General features: G+C 41.8%; 1 protein-coding gene across 2 annotated transcripts; it reads right to left on the bottom strand.

The window, feature by feature from the left end:
- Nucleotides 1-444: 444 nt before the first annotated feature.
- On the bottom strand, nt 445-11554 carry plekha2 (pleckstrin homology domain containing A2). 2 transcript variants are annotated; one of them, XM_085368202.1, is made up of 12 exons: nt 11352-11554; nt 8833-8993; nt 8647-8703; nt 8190-8238; nt 7963-8060; nt 6712-6843; nt 6434-6523; nt 6280-6348; nt 6040-6110; nt 3855-3918; nt 2293-2370; nt 445-2175 (listed from the first exon to the last, which is right to left on the bottom strand). In XM_085368202.1, exons 2-12 carry the CDS (start codon nt 8971-8973, stop codon nt 1732-1734), a joined length of 1293 nt encoding a protein of 430 aa, XP_085224328.1. In that variant the 5' UTR covers nt 8974-8993; nt 11352-11554; the 3' UTR covers nt 445-1731. The 2 variants fall into 2 exon arrangements, with proteins under 2 accessions (XP_085224328.1, XP_085224327.1); XM_085368201.1 differs by lacking the exon at nt 11352-11554 and having other exon boundaries at nt 8833-9238.
- Nucleotides 11555-15618: the final 4064 nt, after the last annotated feature.

Genomic DNA, 15618 nt, shown 5'->3' with positions numbered 1-15618 from the left:
AAAGAAAACTGCTTTACCAACAACTGAGCTAAATTAGTACCATGAAAACACTGCAGCATTAGTATGGTACTGTGTTCAAACCAAACGGAAGAGTCACAGCTTACTGAAAATTGATCTTTAAGCCAAGTATTAATATTAATAGTGGTGGATACGAAAGCCCTGAGAGGCAAGCAAGAACAAAAAATTGCGGAGATCCATTTGCAAACACTAACTTGTTCTCCATCCCGGGTTTATGAAAAACAAGGGCTGGTTTGGCAAGGTTAATTTTCTAAATTAAATTTTCCCCCTAAAATGCTCTGGCACATTTAAAAAAAAAAAAAAAAAAAAAAAGAGGCAAAGGCTGCCAGTGTCAGAACCATTTTTTCCAACTCACTTTCTTCTCATGTTGGAAAACAGCTGGAAGAAAAACCTTTTGTCAGAAAAACATGCTTTTCTATGGGGGTTTTTCACTGAAAACAAGGGAAAAAAAATAATAATTTCCTGCCCTTTGCCATTTCTGTAATACTTATATTGGCCACGAGAGGGTGACAGGTCCCACTGTGCCATGTTCTAAGGTAAAAGCATTTATGTTAATTTCTTCATCCACTCTTAAAAACAAAGCACATATATTATGTCTTAAGAACTTATCTAAAGGTCCCATCTTGCTTTTCTTTTGACGTACGTAGGTGGGTTGGGTTTTCCCAGCATGCTGCGAAAAAACATGCCAGCGGACACAAGCTGAAGTATCTGTTGATACAGATGTTATCGTGCACACAGTCATTAGTGTTACTCTTCTTCGCATCAACTGTACAATCTTCCTAGTACCTTAGAGTTGCTGTTGTGGAAGGCGTGTCAAGCCATGGGTGAACTTGTGTGCTCCCTTTAAGACACAATAATCCAACTAAAGGGAAACATGTCCGGCTTTGTCTGCTTTAAAAATGGAGTGTTGGCTTAATGTGGCTAAAATGACTATTGCAAGAGCAAAGCCTTTCAGAAAGAGAGCGAATAGATGACATTTAGCAAAAAGTGAATGAAATGTAAAAAAATGTTAGCCATTCTTAATTCATACAAACAAGAGAAGAAACAACATAGAGCAGGTTTAGAAATGGATCACCAGATTTTTTTCCCCCTTTACTTGCCTCTGAGGGTTTTCATGGCAAAACACATGAAAGACAACAGGTATAAAATGCTTGTTAATTATAATGTGAAGTTTTTCCCACACATGATGCCCCTCAAGAGCAAAGGAAAACACTGTTGGCCCGGGGGAAAAAAATACAAAACAAAAAAAACAAAAAACAGAAACACAACCGTCTGATACATTTAAACACAAAAACAAGCTTGGACATAAAAATATATTGTGAATGTGAACACTTGTAACTGGGGTGATAATGGGGTCCTGCTGATAGGAGCAAAGAAACAGAGTGAAAAGCGTGTGCCATCATTTTACTGTCGGCAATAATCAACAAAATCATTCAAGTTTTCAGAGGAAGTTACACTTACAAAAAAAGGAAAAAGAAAACACTCCGTTTTATCTGTTCACAGTCCTGTGTACAACAAACACTATGCCTCTTAGCCTTCCTGCAGCCGGGTGCATCCTTCATCTGTATAAGTGCTACTTCACCAGTAGGGGGCACCAAGCTCATGGCCTGGCATTGAGGCAGATGGTCACAGTGGCCCTTCAATAGGAGTCACATTCATTTAAAAACAGGTGTCAGCACAGCCCACGCAGGAGTCTCCTCAAACATCTCTGGATTACACATCTGTGGTGCGGATGCTGTCGTCATCCAGGCTGAAGGGAAAGCTGCAGCCGGTTTGAGGCTGAGGCTGCGAGCGGTGCCTTCGACGCCCACTCGCCGCATCTGCGGATGCTGTGAGCATCCCCAGTCCACTGGCCGAAGGTGCCGGATGTGTGACGGGGCAAGGATTTTGGGTAGAGAGGGAGTTTGAGGAGGAGGAAGCAGATGAGGAGGTGGACGAAGAGGAGAGCGGCACAGAGCTGAAGGCGCTGTCCTCATCCTCGTTATCCATGATAGACGGTTCACACGATGGAACGGGTGTCCAGGGCTGCCATCCTGGCGCCACAGAGCAGGACTTCACCAGCTGAGGTCTCCTATCTGCTTCACTCTGCGAACCACGAGATGTAGAGGAAGGATTGTAACTCCGATAGCACGAAGAAGCACGTTTAAAAGAAAAACCCTGCAATTAAAGAGACAAAAGCATCCCCGCTGTCAATCGTAAGCAAGGATTTACACTTTTCTCCCAATAACTTACAGCTAGAAGTAAAGAATTATCCATTTCTGAAGATAGAGTTACCTTAGAGGGACCCCTGAAATCCTGGATCTTCATCTGAATGTCCCTGATCCAACCATGCATTTCCTCTGGCGAGTCTGTCTGTAGAGAGAAAGGGCCCATGTTATGTTTCATGGTAGCTTTTGTGCCTGTTACCTGCCCTTTAATAAGGCCAAAACGCAACAACAGCAGTCGTCACACGGCGCTGTATACTGTAAGGTAAAGACCCAAAAATCAAACAATGCCCTATGAGCAACCACCTGGCAATGGCGGGAAGTAAAAACTCATTTTTAACAGAACCAGGCTCAAATTACCCATCTGCCAAAGGCAGAGCACCAGAACTCGCTTCGGCAGGTAGTGAGGCATCAGCAAAGATGTTGCTGGTGTTCGACGGCAACGCAAATATTAATCATAAAAATAGAATGGGAGACGGAGCTTTCAGCTTCCCTCATCTTTGGAGCAAGCTCCACAGACAAATCCAAACTGGCAACCCTGGACACTCTTTTCCCTTTTTGATAAAGCTTAAACTTAGGATTGGCTCACATGACCCCGTACCCTTCCTGAGTTACACTACAATACGTCTAGGCTGCTGGTGTGGACTGAGCATTTCTTCTTCACTCTCTATGTGTTTATACACCACTTTGCACTTAATCATTAGTTATTAATAATCTCTGGCCGTCTTTCCTCCTGTCCCCCTTTCCCAACCATAACTAGTCTTGGCAGATCGCCACCCCTTAGCCTGATTTTGCCAGAGGTGTCTTCCTATTAAAAGCGAGTTTTCCCTTCCCACTGTCGTCATCTGCGTGCTTATAGGGGGTCGTCTGATTGTTTGGGTTTTCTATTATTGTAGTGTCTTCATCTTATAATATAAAGCGCCTTAAGGGAACTATTATTGTGGTTTGGCACTACATGGGAATTGCCTGATGTTATCAGAAAAAAAAGCTAGAACAGTACTCGAAAATTATCCTCGGTGGTAACTGTACTTATTGTCATGTGTTTATGTTTGGAAAGAATGCACGACAGGAGATCACTATCCGCTCTCAAGCTATTAAAGGTGTGTAAGGACTCCAATATTCATCTTTATTTTAGCTTAGATCACTTTTTATTACAGTGTCCACACACGGAATGAGAAGTTGTGGTTATCCTGTTTTTATTTACTTCATTTTATTATTTGTTTTTCACACTTCCTTTTTTTCCCCTTGCACAAACAAACAAAAGCGCTCTTGCCTGCAGTCTGTCTCTATCCCCGCACTTCCTATCTGATCCAGCCCCCAACGCCTCCGTCAGCTGTTCTCCCGGGGGAGAGGAGGGGGAACGGATATTATTGTTGTTATGACAACAGATGGCTGTGCCCCTTTCACAAAAACAAACTTCGCATGTTCCTTAAAAAAGCGACTGCGCCACACTTCAGCAGCAGAGCATTTAGAGAAAACATGTCGACAGATCAGGACGGTGTCACCAGGGAATACAGAGCTTCTCTGTTCTTATTCAAATGTCTAAAAATACAACAGGGACATTCCCTTCATTTCATGAATGCAGGCCTTTTTTTAATGAGTGCTGTATACAAAAGGAGAACAAGGTTTTACCTGAATGTAGAACGTTCGGTTACTGGTGATGATCTCAAAGAGGTTGTCTCTAAGCAGGAGCTCCCTGATGGATGCAAAAGGTTAAAACTTAAAGCAGCTAAAGAAAGGGACAAAAGCTAGAGTGTGTTCTACAGTGTCATTTACAATACTTATACATTCAAGTTCAGCAAGTATATACAAATGAATCTAATAGGTTCGCAACTGAAGCTCAACTTCAAGCCTAAAGTGACTAATTATTAAGGGAGAAAGAGAGGTTTCAACAGAGGGGGGAAAAACACTGTAACAGCGCATACAATAAGACGGTAGACATGAAAATAAAGTTTGTTTGTAATGTCCACTTATAAAAACGCCAAAAACTCATACTAAAGGTCTGAACAAAAATATTTTCCATGTATTTTTTAAGACCATCCACAACTTCTCCAGCTGTCAAGTTGTATTCAGTGGCCAACTTCAATACTGGATCATGAGCTAAAACTATATAAACTATAAACTATATAAAACTTTATCTTGCACTGATATTTAAAAGGGGACCTATGATGATCATTTGCAGTTCCAGTTTTTCTTGGACTCTTGATTACAGTAGCTGTGAATTTACAATACTAAATAATTCTTAATTTTCTGCAATAGTTCATAATATGGCCAGTGACTAAGGACGTAATCCCCCTGTAATTAAATGGAATTTCTATGTATTTTATTTTAAAGTGTAATCTAATTATATTTACCTACCTACAAATACTTAAAGACATGTATACCGAAAGTGCGCCTTATGTATGAATTCTGGTTGTGCTTACTGACCTCGAACCGATTTTATGTGGTTCACGGCACTCAAACATCTGTCAAAAAAATGTCTTAGTACGACTTTGGTAAGCAACGAAGCCGCACCGCTTGATGGATTGTCGGAGCATTGCGGCTACCGTAGTCAGGAGCCTTAGCAGGAAGTTAGCTCGCTAGTTTCCACCGAAACATGATGTTCTGACTGAGAAATTTCTGAAAAATTAAAACTTACAGCTCTGCTATAACTTCCAACATAAATGAAGACAGAAAACGAAACAGCAGTGAAGTTTGTAGGGTTACTGAAGTTGGACTAGCTGGTATATAATGATGTGCTACGTGATCGCAAGCATAACATAAACAGTGAAGCTGGAAGATGAATGCCAATGCTTGTTTCGCTTAATGCACCTTATGGTCCGAAAAATACGGTACACTAGAATAAAAAAGGGGGTAACAAGACAGGTTTCTAGAGGAAACAAAAAAATATTATATTGTAAATAAATCTAAGTAGTGCATAACTTGATGTATTTTACAGGGAAAAAGACAGAAATGATACTGTAAGTAATTTTAGATATTTTGTAATTTCTTGGTCATTTTATGGATAAAAATACAATATTTCCCCATCTTAAACTGTAAGTATGCTGTACTTTTTGGGGCACGGGCCATATTATGGAGTGCGTTTCAGTTATGCAATACTTAAAATTACTGTACCGCATAAAATTACTTACACAGTGCAATTATTTCAGTGCTTCCTGTAAAATCCTGACTTGTTAACACCTTTTGGTAGTCTACCTACCGTTAAGCATTTGTAGGGAAATATAATTAGATTGTAATTTCAAATAAAAAAAGTTCAATTTAATTACAGAGAAATTACAGTTTTAGTCACGCGGCGTATTATAAAGTGTAACCTAATTTCCTAATACTGAGCCATGGTGCAGTTCCTCAGTTTATCATCTGTCTAAAGCTATTTGTTTTTGCTCACTTTGATCCAGCTCTCTTCTGATTAGCTGCTTCTCGCAAACAGAAGGTTTGGGCAGCAGGTGAGAGGAGCTTCTCTGAGAAGGCTCACAGAGTTATGAGTAGAAAAAAAATAATCTGGGTTTAGATCAGACTGAAGCCTACACATTTGGCTCATAACGATCACATGTTGACCTCATTATTTCAAACTTTCACTACCTTTGTTCACACCATTTATAACTTATATTTAAGGGTCCCTTTTAAAACCTGTGAAACTCATCTAAAAATGATAAGGATAAACTTGTCCATACATGCAATGCAACACTTTAAAACCGGTTAAGAGTGTATCATCTGCTCACATGCAAGTATTCACAATTGTTTACATAGTATAGCGATAACCAGACAGAGGGAAAGCAAAAATGCTGGCAGACTCAGACAACTTTCATGTTTTACTCACCCCGACTTGACAAGGCATTCATGCACCTTCTGAATGTCCCTCAGTGGAATAGATCGGATAAAATCTTTCTCCTAAGACAGATTTTTTGTTTTTGTATTATTGTGGGTTATTTTTTAATGTTTTGGCTGCTATAACACTGTAGTTTTCAAAAATTTGGGACAAAAATATTCCGACAAAGATAATAGTCACTCTTAAGCATGTAGAAACATGGGCAAAAACATGAAAACTCTGTTTTCTCACCGACTCAGTCTTGTAGTAATTGACTGCGTTGTCATCCAGGGTGAAAAACCGCCTCTTCCAGCTCTTCCTCTGAAACACATACCACATTACCATTTCCACACATGCTGTTTTTTACTCAGACTCAGTCTCAGTCTAAACCTGTTATGAGACTCACCACATTTCCCTGTTTAACACAGTAACCACATCTCAGCAAACCCGGCCTGTTGCCCTTCCTCTCTCTCCCTTCCGTCTCTTCATTGTCGTTCTGAAACATTTCATGAAAACCATCTTTATTATCACTTTAGATATCATGGTCACGGAAACCACCACTGTCGATAACTCAGACTAGCTTAGCACACCGCATTTTTGTGTGCTTTTGCCACAGTTTTCATTCTTATAATGCTTAAAAAAAAAAAAAAAAAAAAAAAAGTGTGTGTGTCCTATTCATTTTACCTGAATAGGAGTGTGCACCACCACGCCGCCAATAATCTCAGCCTTGTAGGCCTGTTGTCTCTTCCCTCCTTGAGCGTCACTGATCACTGTGGTCACATCAGGCCTCACAGGTGCAGGGCAAGACTTAGGCACCTGTGAAGAGACGGGACACCTCTGAGAGCAAATAAAAGGACTTAATTGTTTAATTTCCACAGCCGCTCTTCCTCACTCTGGGAATACTTTCTTAGTCATACGCTCGCCACAACACCGTGACTGTTTTACTGCAGAGATAACTGAAAACACATCAAATGTGATCTGCTATGAGAGATGCAAGCTTTCTCAAAGTCCACTGATGCACAAAAGCGCAACCAAGTGTATCCAAGCAAATAAAACCCACTAGACACACAAATGTTAGCGTGGGGTGTATATCAAGTAGGGAGCAGGAAAAGAAGAAAAACAACAGATTTGCAGGTGCATGCTGGTCATAAAGTAAAAACAATAGTACGGCTGTGTGATGCTGTGCTGCATTTTCTGCTTTTAGAGCCGTTATCTAGCCTACAGTTTCCCAAAACTGGTCATTCAGCTGAATCATTCAGCTAAATGTATCATTTCCTAATAAACTGCAACACATCTAGCTCAAACAGACAAATATTAAGAGATGCATTTTAATAACTTTACTCCCCCCGTGCCACTTTTATTCCTGCAATTACATCATGATTTCCTTTTTTACACTCGCTCAGAAAAAGAAAAAGAAAAGATGAAAGAAAAAAAAGAAAAAAAAAAAAAGGCAGCAGAGCAGCCCTGCCCTCGATGGGGAAGTGAAAAAGAGTGAACAGTGCCGCTTCCTGTGTCAGTGAGCAGGTGAGAGAGGCAGAGAGACACTCTTCTCTGTTACCTTCCATCAGGAGACATCTGAATATCACTGATCAACGAGGCTCCCGGACATTTCATTGAGCTCACACAAATATTATGCAAATACATATGAACAAGTTTCGACACCTTCACCGCAGTGACGTTTGCGTTATCACTCGTCTTCTTGCACATTCACAGTTTCCTCATTCAGCAATGTGTGTATGTGTGTGTGTGTCTGTGTGCGAAGGGGTATCTGTGGGCAACGGGCTGGCATTTGCAGCCGCCTGGGTCAAACTGGTTTCAGTCCCACCGCAGCAAAATTGCAGCTTCCTGCACTCAGGTGGAAACAACCCCCACTCCCCCACCCTAACACCACCAATAACTGCTAGATCAAGCATTTTCTCATGTAACGGCACTTACTGTTATCTTGCTGGCCTTGTTGAGAGCAGCCACCCAGTCTCTCATGTCGGTCACATCATTGGCTTGCAGGAAGTACCGTCGCGAAAGTGCATTGATGACTGCCGGAGAAGAAATCAGTTCCGTAAATATCCACATTAAATGCAATGGACAATACTATCACATATGGGAGATTATGTGATTGTGAACCATTTCATCAGTGTCACTCTGTTCCTCCCTAAAAAACTCACCAAAGCAGAACTCTGTCTTGGGCTTTTGCTTCGTTGTAGCTTCACTCACCTGAGGATAGAAGAAGAGAAAAGAAATGTGAATATAAACTGAAAGGAGTGAAAAAAAACAGAGGAATAGAAGATTCACATTTTTGACATAGATCTGACTGAGTGTCCAGGGAGAAGCCGTCAGTGCTGCAGTGCAGAGGAGCCAGATGTCATTATCTGTGGTTACCTCAGTGAGCGCGCTGACATCTGGAAAACTTCACAGCGTCTGCCTCAGCTCTGCGCTGCATGTGACCGTTAACTAGAGATAACTCTGACCTCTTTGTGTATCTATGAACTCTTGCACGAATTTGCATGCTATTTGTGTGTATTCTGTGAATTCTTGTGTGCTCGCATTTTAGATATCTAAGTTGGTGCGCTGGACTTTACTGTATGCAACCACACTGCGGAGTCAGTCATGAAAGTGGTTTACCTTAGAGATGTAGGTTAATTTCAGGCTGCCAACAGAGCTGGCTCCACTGGGCAGGTTCTGCATACAAACACAAATACACAGACTCGTCGTTGGCTCAGAGTCCAAGGTTATATGACCACTATTGGTCAATTTCATTTCCTCTTGCTATTTGTGAAAGTGTGGGTCGTGCATGCGCGTGTGGAGCACCTGAGGGTTGTCCATATACCACAGCAGTGCATTTCCCTGCGTGTCAAGGATGAAGTATCGTCTCTGGAAGCGGCAGCTGTTCTCCTTCTCTTCGATGTCCAGGAAGCCGCACACACGGTTCAACCGGTCCACGTACGGCATGCTGTCGATATCACATATCACTGGGGACAGACGGACAGTTAGGAAGAGAAAGATTCGAGTGGGATGGACAAAGAGAGACAACATGTGAAAGGAGCAACAGGAGGCAAAGACAGGCAGATGTGGAGGATAAATCATCTTTCATTTAGTGTTCAAGCGCACACAGGCATGCATGCGCGCACACACGCAGGAAGAAATAGACCGCTCGCACTCAGCAGTTTTTCATGTGACGTGATTGAGGCTGTGCAGCAAACCCTGAAGCCCGAGGCTGAGCTGAGGCCCTCCACCACAGCCAAAAATTACAGACTGCACTCATGATCTGCACACACGCACATTTCCATTGGCCAGAGAAGAGAGAAGAGCAAGGAGAGAGGAGAGGGAGGGAAGGCAGGGAGCGAGGGAGGGAAGAAAGAAGATGAGAGGAGGGGAAGAAAGCTGGTGAGATGTGTTCATTGAAACAATGCCATGCGTGTGAATCACCAAGCTGCTGACTGATTCCTCAACACAGTCGAGGCTCATTTGGCCCAGAGAGCCTCAGCTCTATAGACTTTTAATTACATTTTATCAATTGGCAAACATTTCATAGTATTTATTTTTCTTATGGGGAACCACAAGGCTTATGGCTTCATTTATATTCTTGTCCTCCTTAAGTTGCCAAAGGAACTTTCACTGTTGACGGAGCCTCTTTTGCATCTCTGTCAACTAAATGTGAAGTAATCACAAAGACAAACTCCAAAGTTGGATGCACCCAGTAAAATAAATAATCAAATAAATTAATAGATCCATTTGGAAGATCCTTACTAGATTTGAATCTATGGAAAAACTTGAATGTAATGAGGCCACAAAGGTAATATGATGGCAAACTAGGCCACATCTGTGACTGATCTTTTTATAAAAGACCAAAAATTATAACGTGACAGTCATATAAAATACATAATCAAGACTGAATGGCCGTGCGCCCTGCCAGTACTTTTTTACGGGCTCGTCCTGGCTCAGAAGCCTTCAGGAGATGGAAATTATCAACATTTCCATGAAAATATTCAGACAACCCGCTCAGAGGAACAGAAGACAAACACAGACTATGTCTTCACCGTGCCGATGAATCTCCAGTGAATCTATTTTTGAGTTCGTGGGTAAGAAAATGTTTCATTTTGAAACTGCTTTGAAAAAATTTGTGGGTTGTGCTTCTGATGTGTTAGTCTGCTGCTATTTAAATAGGTCAAAGATACAGAGGCGCTCTACAGAAAGCCTTGGTGTAATGGAAAAATGAAAACGATGCCACAGAGGTCAGCTCTGACAGTAGCACACTCCCCACACATGCACCCATGTGCACAATAAACAATTTTCGGCATCAGAAAGCATCTGGCTTAGCCATTATAAAGACAAGCAGCGGCGAAACTGTGGCATCTTTGGTAAAACTGACAAATGTCATTTCAACTGTCTTTACATTTCTATCAAGTACCTTAGCTTTGAAACGTGGCAGGATAATATAAACAGAGCAATCATCAGTTTGTGTGCAGGAAAACAGAATGTACAGATCACAGCAGCGATATTAATTGACTTATACCACATCCAAGGTAATGAAATGAAAACCACCTACAACACCTTTACATATCTGCTTCATCTGTGTGCAAACAACACAGTTTGACAGAAACTGATAGTAAATCTCTTAGACCAACGTGTGGCATGTCTGAGAGATTTAGTCATGTTCTTCTTAATCGTTGGGGGAAACTTGTTACAGACATATTACAGCAGTGCAGCATCTTTTGTTCTGCCTGGTAAATGCTTTACTTTGTTCTCAGATTTATCAAAGTTCACCCCAGAGCTGCTAAAGACAGGCTCGGTAGTTCTTCCTCTGGTATTTGAGTTAACTTTGAGGTGTGAAAACGGTGAATAGCTCCTTAATAAAATAAAAATACAGTTTGTTGTGTCATCAAACAATCTTCACCCAAGTAGTTTCAACACTCCCTACAATCACTTTTATGTAAAATTTAATAAATAAATAAATAAAATGATCTTAAAGGATTATACAAAAGCAGAAATCCGGATCTTGAAATCCGGAACACAATTGGGGGGTTTTCGTCTAGTATGGAGCGCTATTTTAAGATGTTTGGCATTTTGTGGACCAGTTAATCGAGCAAATCGTTTAACTGACAGTAAGAGCTGCGGCGTGCAGCACGCCCCTGGATACCAAGCTTGACTGCCATGCGCGTGCATGTCCAACGTGATTATGAGCATGCAATGAAAAGTGTCAAAATGTGATCAGGCGCAATTACTCAGCAACACCTGACAGACATTACATTTGTTCAGCTCAGATGACCTGCACTGACTCACCAGATCCAACGACTCAACGGCCAGCCACCCTTGTCGACTTAACTTACCCGCTATGGAGAGTCGGCGTGCGCCAAAGCCAGCGCCCCGCAGGGCTACGAAGCAGCGGAGAGAGACGCGAGTTTGGTGAACAGAAGCATGCTAAATAAAGTTTTTAAAACCTAAAATAAGCCGTGGATATTCGCAAGACCGGCGTGCGTGAAACTCCGACACCCTCTTCAATTTGTTTGTGTGATCCGATTTCAGAAGACTTGTCCTTTTTTCCGGGTTGGACGTTTCGTTATTAGAATAAACCAGCCCCGGATGTGATCTATGCGTCCCATGAGCACAAGCAGGGCTCTCCTCCTCCTCCTCCTGTCTGCTGTTGCTTTAATCTGAACAGGTCTTTTTTCTCTGTCACACACATACACACTCTACTTTTATCTTCAGTTTTAAGTTTAAAAAAAAAAAAAAAAGACAAACACGAGACGCACACACTCAGATGAACCCGGTAGTTCACATAGAACAGCTGAAAGGGAAGGGAGTGTAAACCTGGATAAACAGGAATACAAGACTCACAGTGTAATTACCGCTGGTAGGTGATGCTGACAGGTGCGAGATGTTATGCCAAAAACAGTTGGTGCTTTAAAATATATATATGAAGCAAGCCTAAAGTTAAAGGTTCTCCACCAAAAGCGAGGCTGTTGTTCAAATTTAAAGATATTAACTGCCTCACGGGAACCCTTTAAAATGCTGTTTCAAACGCTTTCACACATTAAAAAGGGAAAAAAAAAAATCAACTTCGTCGTGTAGTTGTAAGTGTATTTGTTGATAGATCTCCTCTGCAGACCTTTAACCCCATAAATTCTCGTGTCACATGACCAGTGTCATCAATAGCAGCCGCACGCCTGCATGAAAGTTCTGCATTATTTAGATAAAGAGAAAACGGTCGGTTATGCCGATTAGTGCGTGCTATTGGAAGAGTTGAGTGTTGTAGCTGCATGTGATCCCGTGCAACAAAAATATGCAAAACATATTCCATGAAAAAGCATTTGTGGTTATCAGACTTATATTTACTAACCTTATATCCCGAAGCACGACCGTTGAAGCACAGCGACAAAGCACTATAGTGTAGCCCAGTGCTATCAGAGACAAACATCCAAAGTTAAAGAAGACACATCAAAAGCAAATATATGCAAGTGTGGAGGAATTTAAGGCTGTCAGTCAAAGGTGTTCATGGAAATTCAGGCTTTAAACTTATACAGAAAGGATCCTTTTTAACACATTACCTTATTGGCAGTTTCTATGGGTACTTAAGTTGAAGAGCTCATAGATAAAACTTTAGTAAGTATCTTAAATTTGTCTAACTTGCAAAACAGCAACTTCAGTGTTAAATGTTGTGTAAAATAATGAGTCATCCATCTGACATTGCCACAGGATGTAAAGAAACTCAGCGTATTCTAATAAAATGCTTAAAGCCTGCTTTATTCCACCTTTACACAAAAGTGACCACAATTGAGGTCTGTGATGAAACACTTGAGTGATTTAAAAAAAAAAAAAAAGAGGGCTTAAAAGGTGAACTGACCTGACCTCTCAGTTTCAACATCTCACTCCAAGTTTAGTCAAGATTCTGGTTTTAAAGTTTTCACACATGTAAAGTCTCTCCTGGATCTGAGCACGACACCTTTGTAAGTGCTGAAATAACAAATATCTACATTCACAGGAGGGATTCTGTGTTCACTTTTGTTGCTTTCGGCAAAATTGTGTCCTCCTGTTAAGAGGAAGTGGTTGCACGTCATATGACCTGCCTCAGGACGGAGACCTACCTCACTGATTTCACATCCTGTGGCGACTGCACTGAAATTAACTTACACTGTTGCAAAAGGAAGCTTTGAAGTTTCAGCAGACCCTTCTGCTGCTGCTGAAAATCACAGACTGAATGTTTCCTTTACTGTACAGAAGACGCCCGAGGTGTGCTTTTACATCAGAGACATTAACATAAACACAAATTTAGTGAGGAGCAGTGTGTCAAATGCCACACCAAGGGTACCTGAGCCAGTTTACCATGCACTGCACCCACACACGAAACAAGGGTGTGATTAGGTCTTTATTCAGACAAGCTTGCATACAGATAAAATAAAGCATCATCACAGACAATTTTAAACCTTTTAAATCAGTTTCAGATTACCGTCCGAAAGAGATTTGTTTTGTGGTTCTATGGTGTGAAGCAAGCTAGCTGTGCACTAAACTAGTGAGGCACCCCAGCACTTAGTTACCAAAACCACACCCGAGTCCCCCCCCCCCCCCGGGTGCATCAGAGCTGTGAGCTGTTCTTAACTTTGTACACATTTATTCACCACAAACACTCCCCAGGTTCAAATCCTCTTAAATTCAACAAGCTGCTACAGAGAACAAGGGTACTGTTTGAGAGGATGATAACTTAGACAAAGGAAGCAGCTTTAAAGCAGCTTGTACCTGCAGAACAGACCACACTCCCTTCCACCACAGCCGTCAAAAAGCTTTGTTGAAACACGATATTTGTCACAAACCACATGAAACTCTCTGCAACTCAAATCCCTTTTTTGAACTTAAAAATAAAACAGATAAAGAGGAGGTGATGAATCACTGGAAGGAAAATAAAACAAAAAAAGGGAGGAAGAGATGGAGGAATTTACAGCTGACTCAAGGCCATACGCAGCAGCAGGGCTGTGATCAGCAGGACTGGGCTGGAAGAGATTGCCCCTGTGCTGTTGTGATGACCACCGTGGCTGTGACTCTTGTGGGGCCCGTTACAGTCATCGCCAAAGCAGCAATGCATCTTGGCTCCGGAAGTGCCGCTGTTAGCCTTGTCACAGAAGGCCTTGTATGTGCACGACTTCATAACTGTGTCTGAAAGAGATCGGGTCAGAGGGGGTGACGGGTAAGCTGCGTTGAAGTAACTGAAGACTTTCCAAGCACGCAAATGGACACACACATAAAAGATGTCATGTGACCATTATGTGGAAAAAAAACTTTAGGTCATTTTAGTGCTTAGAATATCATCAGATGCATCTGATCTGTTACGAATTCACTCTGTGAAATAATCTCAGATTTTTGTTACCAACAGAAAAAGGTCTTGCCACAGCCCCTTCAGCTAAATGCATGAGAAAAGAGAAGCAGCTAAGTGAGTTTTATTAGTTTGTGGTTTATGGATTTTAATATTGACTAAAAAAAAACTCTTTTTATGGAAATGGAAACTGTTTAAGCACTATTTTAAGGAGCACTGGTTTCCTGAATCTGTGACACAATCAAGCAGTGGGTTGTCAGTGTTGTGCTGACCTCTAGTGAGGCACTACTGTATCCAGTCACATCATACTGGTTCTGCTTGTTTTTCTGTGTGTGTTTATACATGTATGTGTGTGAGTGTTTACTCACTGGGCCCTGTGATGGTGGAGCAGGCATCAGCGTACTGAGGACAGGTGGTGGAGCCCTGACGGTTGCAGTCTTCCTCATTGGACGCCACGCATGTGTGACATTTGAGAGCATGGCCTTCACAGACAGAACAGGAGAGAGTGCCTGGCTTGAGACTAAGCATGCATATTCAAAAAGTGGCTGCAAGCATGCAGGTATGCAACCACCTTCTTATTAGTCCATTCACCCACACACACACACACACACTGAGCAGAGTATCCAGCTTCTGTCGCCTCCTACAATTTGAGACTGGGGAACATCTGCACACACTCAAAGGTATTTAAGTATGTCCAACAGACAGGCTTAATTTGAAATATAGTGACTAATTCTCCCCCAAAAATGGATTCTCTCCACCACAAAGTCTCCAATTAGTATGTAATCAGCAAAGTTGATCCCTTCTCCTAAAAACTTACTGTGGCAGGCCAGAGAGATGAGCAGCAGCACAGCCAGAGCAGTCTTCATGGCAGCAGGGCGATGGGTCACTGTGTCTTTTCAAGAGTCCAGAGAAAGAGTGGATGAGCCAAGATGAGCATCTGATGGAGGAGACACGGGAGGTTGAGGTGGAGCTGGAGGGGAAGGTGTCTGAGGGCATTAAAGTCTTATCGCTGTAATCTCCATCTATGATGCACAGCCAGCACACTGCTGTAATTGACTTAGAGCAAGCTTTCCCAGGGAGAGACACACGGTTAGTTTGGTGTTATTAACAGAATTATGAGGTAATTTGTTTGTTTTTCTAACTACTAAAGCTTTTTACAGTGTGCATATAAAATGTAATGCATGTGCAAAATGTAAGCGGTATGCATCGTAATCAGCAGCGAGTCCAAAGCTGCGGCCATCACATGCACACTGACACATACAGAGAACTCAGACAGGAAAACAAAAATCAAA

The sequence above is a fragment of the Diplotaxodon limnothrissa genome, linkage group LG12, assembly GCF_057381915.1.
Source record: "Diplotaxodon limnothrissa isolate DT_005_m linkage group LG12, D_limnothrissa_male_GT1.1, whole genome shotgun sequence".
NCBI classification, from domain to species: Eukaryota; Metazoa; Chordata; class Actinopteri; order Cichliformes; family Cichlidae; genus Diplotaxodon; species Diplotaxodon limnothrissa.
This window is presented reverse-complemented; position numbering and strand designations above follow the sequence as displayed.